The sequence below is a fragment of the Ictidomys tridecemlineatus genome, chromosome 2 (assembly GCF_052094955.1).
Source record: "Ictidomys tridecemlineatus isolate mIctTri1 chromosome 2, mIctTri1.hap1, whole genome shotgun sequence".
NCBI lineage: Eukaryota > Metazoa > Chordata > Mammalia > Rodentia > Sciuridae > Ictidomys > Ictidomys tridecemlineatus.
This window is the reverse complement of record NC_135478.1, coordinates 69,511,896-69,523,617: the sequence shown is the minus strand read 5'-3', so window position 1 is coordinate 69,523,617 and position 11,722 is coordinate 69,511,896. Positions and strand designations below refer to the sequence as shown.

The following is an 11,722-nucleotide window of genomic DNA, read 5'->3' as shown; positions in this document are numbered from 1 at the left end:
GTAAGAATATGGAAAGGACAATCTGGGCGTGGTTTCAGGAGGGAGAGAAATGATATAAGGTAGAATTTTTTTTAAAGGAACTCTTAAATTTCTATTCTATCTAATACAGGTGCTTATTGAAACCATTTCTATAGGTACTGCTGATACTTAAGTAACTTCTGTTTTTCTTGTGGTATTTAATATTTTATATTCTTTGGTAGTTTATGATTCTACCTGTGTACATAACTTACATTCTTGCTATACATTTTTGTTGTACTTTGTAGAATTAAATGATATGGAGAAATGTCACTCAGACATGCTAGTACCAGAGCTTGGAGTGACAGCCACAGTGAGTTATCAACAGTTGTGTCATCAGACTGTTTGACACATGTTACTTTGTAAAATCATAGGCTTCTGGTGACACATAAGAAATGTGTGGTCTCTGGCTTATGTTGTTTGTTTTAATTCCTTAGGTGCAGCTATCTTCTTTGAATTCAAACACTAAAAGCCTAAAAAAGGTTTACCAGCATCAAGTGTTTTGCTTTCATGGAGATGGATGAGATTAAACCTGGGCCAACTGTAATAGAACTGTAAGTGATATACATATAGGATTCATACTGTTCTAATGGTTACTAGTTCATGTTTCTTCTTAGTCCCTCTTATCGAGAATGTAACATTGGAGTAGATCAATCATCAAAGTATTTTAAATCTATTGTGGTTACAGATACAAGAAACCCACTGACTTTAAAAGAAATTGCAGTTATTGACCAAGAAACCACTTTATCTTCATCTACATCAAACTTTGCATAAGGAATGATTCTGACATGAGTAATGTGGAATTTCTGTGAATTTTACCACTCAGTAGAAACCATCATAGCTCTGTGTAGCATATTCATCCTTCAGGAGGCAGGAAGTGAACCATATCTATAGGCCAGTGAGTCCATTGCAAAGCTGTACCACAGAACTAAAGTCCAGCACCTCATTGTTATGACTACTTTAGATACAGATTTATTGTAGATTTTGAAACTTGTTTTTACTTTTCTATTAATTGTGCAATTAATAGTCTGTTTCCTAATTTACCACTGTTCCTACCCTGCTTCCTGGAACAATATTGCTGTGGTAGGTATGCTCATCTTCAAACTTAATACAGCAATAAGAATGTGCTAGAGTTTACACATTTGCTCACTTTTGCTCCAATATGGTCTTTTGATTTGAATTAACTTCAAACTTTTGAATTGAAGTGGGTAGGATAGTACTAGATTGCTTTGAAAGGAAATTGGATCAGTTATGGTCTGTCTTTTAGGCTGTTCCTTAGAGCTGGCCTAAATTCACCCTCATCTGATAGTTCTACTTAGAAATAGTGTGCCTTGATCAGATCAATATCTTATATGGGAGTGTTCCCCAGATTGTAGCTGTGATTTTTTTCCAGATGACCAGATTGTTTTTCTGAAAGTGAGCATATTTTTAGTCATGTTGATTAGTTGTTCTATATCACATTGCTATTGTTTCTACGGTTAACATTAAATGATTCTAGGGTTAACATTAAAACTATCTCTCTCAGAATAATTACAAATTTTTGAGTGGGTTTACGTTGTCTAAATCATGTCATCTAAAAATAATTGAGTCAGATGCTAATGAGATACTGCAGGAACAACTGCTGTTTTTCTGACAACTGATTGTGAAACCTTAAAACCTGCATACCTTGTCTTTATAAAGTGATGAGTATGCAAAATTTGGAAAGATATTTTATTTTTTTAATATAGGTAGATACGACTGCCATTTATTTCCTATTTAGATATATTGACATTCATATGAAAATATGCAGGTTATTAGCCTATTATAATTTCACTATTTACATTACTTTTAACTTGATGAGACATAAATAAAACTGTCATAGTACACAAGGTGGATATTTGATACACAGAAAATAAAGATTTGTGAGGAGCTTTTTTGTGGGTTACATGTAGAACCCATGTATTTTAATATTCACTATTTTAAATGAACAATGCATGAAGGGAATGCAATACTTGACCTATTTTTAAACTAGTGTAAACCCTAATCATACCATCAATTTGCTTTTTAAAATGAATAACAGTTATTTTAGCCCTTGCACTTCAAGAGATCTAGTCTTTAATTTTTCAGTTGTCTGTTAGGTCAGTTTTGTTTACTAGATGAATGTTAATAAAACTATATGAGCCTGAAAGAATTCTCAACCAAATTTAGTCTTTTCTTTCATCTGGATTGGGTTAATTTCACAAGTGCAAAAATAGTTCAGTATACAGTAGTTCTAGGAAATGAAGAATTTGCCTTAATAAAATGTTCACTCAACCAAAACTCTGAGTAGTCAAAATTTCCAGACTGTAAACTTCTCAAGAGAAGGGCCTCATCTTCTCCATGTCATGTAAACTTTCCAAGGTGCTTGGCAGCACTCTACTCTGTACCCTGTGGAGTGCTCAGTACCTTTTTGTTTGATGTTACTGATGTTTGATGTTGCTCCCTTAAAATCTACTATTAAAATGTAGCAAAACTGATACATTGTTCTTTCTGTTTTCTCATACTATAAAATATGTATATCAAAGTGATAATTTAAAAAAAAACAAACTTTTTTTTGGTTGTAGATGGACACAGTACCTTTATATTTATATGTGGTGCTGAGGATCAAACCCAGTGCCTCACATGCAACCCCAGCCCCTCAAAGTGATAATTTATATGAAGAAATATTTAGCATCCTTCACATAAGAATGCTTTTTTTTAACCTCGATTTATTTATGTGGTGCTGAGGATTAAACCCAAGGCCTTGCCTGTGCTAGGCAAGTACTCTACCACTGAGCCACAACCCCAGCTGCCACCAAAGAATGGGGTTATATGGAAAAAAAAGAGGATGCTTTATATGAATGTCTTTCATCAGCATTAAACAAACTTAAATTGAACATTGTCGTCAGCTTAGCTTTAATTCAGACCTGATTGACCAACCCCCCCCAAAAAAAGGTGATTTTATCTTGAAGCAGTTAACACAAAGCAATCTGTATCTCACAAATTAGTTGTTTAAATTTACTTTCTAGTGTGGGAGGGGATGAGTCACTGGACAATAATTACAACTATAGCAGTAATACTTTCAGGTTGAAACACTACTGCTTCACAAATTAAATGATTTTAGTAACTAAACTGAAACACAATTTGCTGGAGAGGACTTCTAAAACTTTTGAGATACAAAAGTATAATTGAATCAGGGGACAGTATTCTCTACACAACCTGTATATTGGCAGATACCTTGGGCTTTGCTACAGAAGTGGTACAATCAGATGGATGTAAGGAGAGGCAACTATAGGTGGGTTCAGAACTGCTCAGATAAACTACGTAGAATGCATTATAACTTACTAATAGAATAAATACAAAAAAGGCTTTAGAGGGAAAACTACTGTTGCTTTAAATAAAATAATAAATCTGCCTTTCCTTGAAAATCTATCTTCCTAGCTGACATCACCTTTATTTAAATGCTATTTTAAAATTAGAAGTTTTAGTAACTTCAGCATTGCCTTGTGTCCTGTAGAGGTTGAAAGATACATTCAAAATTGGTGTTTGTGACTTAAATTTTATTTTACATGGTTAAAAATGGCATAAGCTATTATGTGGTTTTCCTCTTACACACACAGCTGCTGCTTCTAATATTAAATGGAGGTTATGTAGATTGAATTCTTCCTAAAGGACTCAAATTCTTTTTATTCTGAGTTATCTTCAGTAGTTTAGAGATTTTGTTTCACACTGAAGCTTTTGCCCCTATTTTGAGAATACTTAGGGGACATAAAAAGAACAATGATATGTTATGTTCTAGGTTTTAACAATCCTATTACTTTCTAGAATTTAAAAGAATGGAAGAATATGGTCTAGCAGTAAAAAAAAGTACTAGGCTTTTATAATTTTATTTAAATCTTAAACCTCTTAAAATGTACTGTTAAAATTGCCGTAATTAATATTACAGTTCTGGAGAGCTAGTTCTTAGAAACATTGTTTTAAAGACAGTAGTTACAGATTCAGGATTTGCTTTAATTGATTTTTAAATAAAATATATTTGAGTATCTATCAAAAAAAGAATTTAATTCAGCCCATATTTGCTGATTATAGACATTATAAGTTTATGAGTTTCATTCATTCTTAGAGGATTATACTTTTCTAATTTTTTTTATCATATTCCTTGAAAATCAGTGGCAAGGTATGGGAAAGAGAAGAGTGTGTTGTGTACATTTTTAAAAAGAAATTTCCTTATTTTATAGACACAACATACCACCTTATATTTTACTGTTATAATGCAATAATGGCAAAAGCAGTAGAACTTCAGGTCAAACAACTCTTGCTACTAATGTAAACTCATTCTCAGAAAACCATTCTCACATAGACAGTGGTTAGAAAAAAGTACAGGAATGTGCTACAAAAATAGAGCCACAAGACTTCTCACAAGTAAAAGAAATCCTCTATAGAAGTCCACAGTTGACCAAGGTCCAGCCTCCTTAACAGTGAGCAACAGGGAATATGCTGCCAAGTCACCATCTTCAGTTCTGAGAGTGAGTTTACATGCTTCCCCAATGGCACAAAGTCTCATGACGATCCAATGAATCAACAGACACTTGGGAAATATTAATAAACAATTTTTTATGAACTATTACAACAAAGAACTTCAGCAAGAAGGAAAATGAAGTTTATGATCTTTGAGTAAACATTTTTAGCGTAACAGTCTCTGCGACCAGATATTGAAAGAGAAAAAAATCAAGCTTATAAAACACCATTTCTCTGTTATCAACTGCAATACACTAAAAATAGGATAATGGAAATACATGTTCTTAAAGCATTTCCACAAGAAATGTCCATAATTATGACATTCTAAATCATTTAGCAATTGTATATGCTACATTAACTAAAACAAAGATATTCCTTATTGCACATTTTAAAATTGGAAGAATACTCTAGCTTAAGTGGGGATATTTAGGGGGAAAATATTTTGGCTCAAAATGTATACTGCGCCAAGGCAGCTTTATTCTAAAAACATAAATCTTTTAAAATAAACTTTTATATTTTGAAGCCAATAATCCTTTAACTCGATGAATAGTTCATAGTCCATTTTCTGACTAAGTGTCAGAGGTTAATTTTACAGGCCCTGTTTTAAGGCCTGTGAACATCCCTCACACCTGAGAATCAGGTGTAGGTGGAGCTTCATCTTTAAAGCCTGAAGGCATTAAGTCTTTTTCAGCAGGTGGTGGCCCATAGTCTTGGGGACCATGAGTTGGAGGTGGTAATGGGGCACCAGAAATGAAGTACTCTCTTGGGCCAAATGAGCCTAAAGGTCTAAATGGTGCTGGTGCAGGTTCTGGAAAAAAATCACGAGGGTCAAAAGGCAAATCCCGTTTTCCAGGTGAAACACCTGGTGCATATTCTCTGAAGCCTATTGGTGGATGAATACCAGGACCTGGAAAATAAAAAGGAAGTTATGTAAATACCCAGAAATTTCTGAACTAGGGTGATTTCAAGTATGTTGATATTATAGTCTTTAATTTCTCTCAAGCCTAGAACATCAACTGGTGAACATCCTGACTTGCCAGATGAGGCAAACTGAAATGGAACAAGTTTAGGTTATAGACTTTGGCCAACCAGCCATGAAGCAACATATTAAGGATTTAAATATGGCTCTACCTAGCTCCAGGCTTGTCGTTTTTCTTTTCCTACTATATAATTGCAGAATTATTTCTATCTCACAAGAGCTCCATTTATATTTGGAAGTACTATATTACCATGAAAAGATGATAGATTATGAAATAAGAACTTTACTACATCAAAGAAATTTTGATAAAAGGAAATCCCACTATTTATTACTCTATCCATTAAAAATTCATGAAGTATTTCAGCATGGACTTTACACATGCCATCAGTATCAAGGTGCAGGCCCTCCAGGAAAAGGCCTTCCACAGCCACCTAATTAAATCAGCAACATTTATTAGATCACTGTTAAATCCTCCTCTTTAACACTTCCCTCTGACTTTTCTCAAGGTAAGGAGGGTTTGACTTTTCCTTTTCTATATTCTATAACCTACTGCTTATGCTTCCATTATGGGTGATTACAAACTTTATGTTGTAGGATTTTCATATCTGTGACAAAATTTTAAGTTATGGCATGCATCTCATCCACCTTTCCATCTATTGCAGTGCATATCAACAGATTTTCAACAAACATCTGCAGAAGTAATATTTCTGGCTTTTCTGTATATAGCCCCTTATCCTTGTCTATGAGAGATAGCTATTGCCTATCTCAGTATAAGATTATGTAGTGTCCCATATGTGCCAGAAAACTGGAGGAAAAGTTAAAATGTACTCAGCTTTATCCTTTCATTGTTAAGACCTGAGATAGCAACCAACTGTTTTAGCAAGCAATAGAAGTGGAAGATGAATGTGATTTATAAGTCAATCACTACTATTCAGATCATCATACCAAAAGGTGGAGGAATTGGCTGAGGCCCAAAAGGCCCACCGAGCTGAAGTGGCAGTCCATACCGAATGGGAGGTGGTGGAGGCCATCCCATTGGGGGTCCCATGGGGGGGCCCATGAAGGGTACCCCTGAGAAAGGAGGGGGCCCTTTCATAGCCATATGAACCTGCAATTTAAGATTTGAAAGAAGTTAAAAGTTTTAAAATTCCTATGTATTAAGACAAAGTACCAACACCGATAAAAGCTAAAACCCAAAACAGGCACCTGTCCAGAGAACACCATCAGTGCAACAAAACTCTACCCACCCCTCCTGTGTATTCCCACTGACAGCTTACAGAAGTTGGAAGGATGCCACAAGAGGGACCAGTTTGTTACTGATTATATCTGCACAGGAAAGGGAAAGGCAAGAGGACTGGCAGAGGTTGTTAACAGAGGTGATTTCTGACCAGTATGTCATGTTGTATTCACTACAATCTATTTCAAAGGGACTCCCCCACTCCCCATCACTTCCCTTTCATCACAATAGCTCATTACTTCCATATTAAGAATGAACAGAATAAAATGAAAAATCCATTCTCTACCCATGTAATAATAGCTACTATTCAGAGTATCTTCGGTAAGTCTTTCATATATTATTCAACCTCTGAGATCTTTAAGTAGACTGTCTTGTTTTAAATAAGAGGGAACAAAAGCAAATGGAATATCATAATTTGTTGAAGGCCACACTGCATATTAAAGAAACTCAATCCCAGGTTTGCCTCCAAGCCATGCTTTTCCCACCTCTACTCCTCTCTAACAATGGGTCTTTGCTCTCTTTTAAATCTTCTACTACAAAGGGGTTTGGGGTCTTATCTAAGCTGCCCTTAGATTTCTCCAGAGATGTATATTCCTAGAATATATATACACTGGAACTTGAGAAGTATTTTCCATCACAGTGCTATATACACAAATTAGGAAGAAAAGGCTTTAATATTTACTTTCATTTACTGTACACCATTTGAGATATTGATTTATCATTTCCTATGAGTAGTGGGTTTGAAACTAAACAATTAAAAATTTATTTTATTATAGAGCTTCAGAAGACCTACCAGATATAATAGCAACACAGTTACAAGAGAATACACTTATGTGAACAAATGAGACCATTGCTTGGGACTGGCTCAAGAGGTCATTTCAGATTATCATTGTTTCACTGAAACAGTATTTCACTTTCAGAAAATCTGATACCAATCTAATTCAAATCACTCAAAATAGGGTTTGCACAAATGGAGGAATTCTTAAATAACATTCTTCCAAACAAAAATAAAAATGATGAATTATATAATTTATAATGAATTTACTTTGCCTTAGAAGATTCAACACAAAACACCATATAAAGTTAGAGTGATAACTTTTTACATTCTGTAGTTCATTATAGTTGTACACACTTAAGCAACATTCCCAAGTTAAGGAGAAAAGTAAGCTCAATATTGCATGCAGTTTAAAGCAAACAAGATCAGTGTCATGCTCTGAATATCCTTCCCAGAAATGCACAGAATAAAACCCAATTCAGTTCTCAACCTCTAAGTACTTACTCCAACTGGATGCTCAGTCAAAGAAGTAATGGTGGAGACTGAGGGGGTCTCAGGTTCTTGGGGAACAGTTTGCTTTTTAAAAAACAAATGGGATAGTACAAATAGAACACAAAGAAGGATAAAGCAAAGAGAAAGTACTGTAGGAAAGCTACATGTTCCTGCATGACCACATGATTCACAGTAACTACAAAACTTACCTTGCCCTCATTCGTCACCTTAGCTGGAGAAGAACTTCTGGAGCTGCTGTTCATGTGAGCTGGACCACATCCTGGGTCTGTTAGAGATCAAAGAATGGATTCAGACTTATTCTAACATGAAAAGAATAAAAATCCTCCATCCACAATTACAGATTCTTTGAAATTACTTGGTCCTTTACCAGAGGCAACGGGTTTCCCAGATGCCTCAGAAGACCAGTACGAGGTAAAGGTCCATCCATTGACCCTTGGGAAAGAAAGATCAGAGCCCTTGTATGTATTTTTCAGAAGAAATAAACCACTGGTGGACAGGTCAGGGTTCAACAATAACTGGAAAGCAACATTAAAAATGGGTTGCCCAGGGGTTGGGGTCATAGCTCAGTTGTAGAGTGTTTGCCTAGCATGTGTGAGGCACTGGGTTTGATTCTCAGCACACATTTAAAAAATAAATAAAGATATCATGTCCATCTACAATTAAAAATATTTTTTTAATAAAAATGGGTTGCCCAATACATAAATCACAATTTATGAAGAGACTTAAGTAAAATAAAGAACTGCCTTGGGTTGATAGAACAGCAGATTAATAAGTACTGGTCCTAAACTTTAAGCTATAGACTTGAAGTATGTGTAGGCTGTTTTTTCTTTAGTCTGTATAACCTGACTTCCAATCTTACCAAGACTACAGTCCTATTTAGAATTGGAAATAAGACTCAGTATTTCATGTTGGAAATATGTATGCTACATAAAGTTTAAGGCTACTTTTATAATATTTTGGAAAGGAACACCATAGAGATTTAATTTAAAGATAAAGGTTTACACTTCACAGTGTAAAATTTAAAAGAAAAAAACAATACAGGGACCTCCAGGAAAAAAAAATGTTTTCTATTCTAGAACAGATTTTACAGAAAACATTCACAAAGATAACGTAAGAAATTATCTTCTATGTATTGTACAGGCCCAAATTCTATGTTTTTATTAGAATATTCAAAAGGGAAAAAAACAAAACCTTGAAGCAGTTTACTATAAAGCAACATGTGAATGCTCACCAAATCCGTTTCTGGGCATATCTTTTTGATTAAGAGTAGCAGAAGGAGGTCTTCCAGCTGGCTCTGCCGTCAGTGGAGGGGAACATTCTCCACCACTCACGGGGGATGGACCAAAAGAGCCATTATGGTTCAGTGGACCTAAAGACAACAATGCCGTGTTACTACTTTAAGGTAGCCTTCTCCCTGACACCAACCCTCACCTCCTGCTTTAGCAAATCATTCAGATTATTTCATAACCATTACACACAGAAATAAAAAGTAATTTACATACATTCTGCACCAATAAATAAAATAGCTCCTTTTACAAAGTGCCCCCTACCTCTCAGAGGAGGATTTTGTAAATTTGGTCTTCCCAGCATAGGTTTTACAATCATGGGTTTATCTTGCTGCATTGCCATCTTTTGGGTCATTTCCAATAGTCTTGAATATTGAGAAAGAATGGGCTGAATTATGAAACAGCAATCTATTCCTTCATAGATAATATCTAGCATAACCTTAAAACACTATAAAACATATAGTAAGATACCAAAATCACATACTTCTGTCTCAAATTAGCAGCTTCCCTTTTCTCTTCAGCTATAGCTCTTTCTGCAGAACGAGCTTTGAGCTATTAAAGAGAAAATATTCAAATTCAGTTGCTGTAGGCTATGCACAAAATGAAGAAAAGGGGGAAAAAAATCTTACCCAATTATCATGAGCTTTCTTCTCCTGCACAGCAATCTGAAAAAGACAACACATTAAAAAAATATGTTTTTAGGGACTCATTATAATAGCCTATAATTGTCTGTATTAGATACAAAGAATTCTGCAACTACAGGACAGTATTAATTACTACCTGGTTTTTAAATGAGCGCTCGGTTTTCTGTAGTTCTTCTTCCAGTTCTTCAATTCTCCACCTAAGAATTACAACAATTGAATAACATTTGAAACATTCTGACCATTTTCCCTTTATTCCATCAGCTATACTTTTAAAGACTTTATCATACATAAGAAAAACATTTCTATAGTTATATGAATCCAGTGTGATCAAAACTAATACTACAGACCAGGTGCAATGCCACATGCCAGTAATCCCAATGATTGGGAAGCTGAGGCAGGAGGATCACAAGTTCGAGGTCAGTCTCAGCAATTAAGTGGGAACCTATGCAACTGAGACCCTGTCTCAAGGGAAAAAAAAGGTCTAAGGATGTAGCTTAGTAGTAAAGCACCAAAAATAAATAAATAAATAAAATAAAAACCTAATACTAATAACTTCTTTATCATTTAATTGCTAAAGATTCTGAATGATAAATTATAATTTCTGTAACTGTTCATCAGTGTGTTCTCAAGTAATTCTGCTAGAAATATCTTCCTCCTTAAAACATTTTTTATTTTTTTTCAAATTATATCCATAGAAGATTTCCAAGGTCTATCAAATGCCACACTTTTGTGGGTCTTGATACATCACACAGCAAACTGATTTCTTAAAGAATTACTACAACAATCAAAACCCCCAGAATTGTTTGCATTGACCAAGTTCCCTATGGTCTTTCCCATTGGGTGTAAGTAAATTTTTTGTTAACATTTTTCATTTGTAAAGTTGAAATTTATTTTTTCTCCTGTGTGAATTGAATGTATTCATATCCTCTCGTTATTTATACTTCCATGCTATTTTCTTCTATCTACATAATGTAAAAAAAGATTAAAAAAGAAAGCTAACACTAGATCATTAGACATTGACACCCTCCTTTAGAAACTGAACTCACTTGTAATTTTTAACTTCCTGTACAGCGGAAACCACCGTTTCATCTGCAGCTGACAGCCGCTGCTCTTTTTCTAGTCTCTCATATTCTTCGTGGCTTAGTTTCCTAAAATAAAGCCAGTTATCAAATCAAAAGTTTCTCTTTGTAAATATCACTTCCCACAATTCTATAAAATGCTTAGGCACATAAAATAGAAATTCAAACCTGCAATTTCGTAAATCAAACTCTGGCAAATCACTTACATTTTCTAACTTCTCCTCTTAATTCTCTACTTACCAGTAAATAAAATAAATGTGAAAACAACATGTGCCCCAAGGGCAAGTATCCTGTGTGTAAGATAATAAAAACTCACTTTACTTTACTTCAATGTGGAAGATCAGGACTGATCAACCTAACATAATTAAACATATTAGGATAAAGCAGGGGATAATTCTTTTCTTGTTTCTGCCATGGGTAGGACACTAAGTATATCTTTGTCATGGAGGAACTCTTTTCTCAATCCAAGACTGGTACCATAATAAAGATATAGTCAGTCAAAGAAAAAATCTTCTAGAATATGTCTTTTTAGCTATGCAATTAACGACAGAACATTTTTCACACTTTAGATATCTATTTCAAAAGAATTGCAATTAAGCAAAAAGACAAATCTGAGTTTTGATAATGTCTGAAAAGAAGCCAAACTGACCCACGATCAGAGTATTATCTACTGACAAGT

General features: G+C 34.7%; 1 protein-coding gene across 5 annotated transcripts in view; it reads right to left on the bottom strand.

The window, feature by feature from the left end:
- Positions 1–4,609: 4,609 nt before the first annotated feature.
- Positions 4,610–11,722, bottom strand: part of LOC144375141 (transport and Golgi organization protein 1 homolog) — a 133,953-nt gene continuing 126,840 nt past the window's right edge. For 4 of the 5 annotated variants that reach the window (XM_078038721.1, XM_078038723.1, XM_078038724.1 and 1 more), the window contains 9 exons: positions 11,011–11,112; positions 10,101–10,161; positions 9,950–9,985; positions 9,805–9,872; positions 9,585–9,685; positions 9,266–9,403; positions 8,223–8,299; positions 6,455–6,617; positions 4,610–5,437 (listed from right to left, as the gene is read on the bottom strand). In XM_078038721.1, coding sequence (XP_077894847.1) covers positions 5,154–5,437; positions 6,455–6,617; positions 8,223–8,299; positions 9,266–9,403; positions 9,585–9,685; positions 9,805–9,872; positions 9,950–9,985; positions 10,101–10,161; positions 11,011–11,112 — 1,030 coding nt within the window. In that variant the 3' untranslated portion in view covers positions 4,610–5,153. The remainder of the gene's footprint in view (positions 5,438–6,454; positions 6,618–8,222; positions 8,300–9,265; positions 9,404–9,584; positions 9,686–9,804; positions 9,873–9,949; positions 9,986–10,100; positions 10,162–11,010; positions 11,113–11,722) is intronic. The other variant, XM_078038725.1, reaches the window with a different exon arrangement.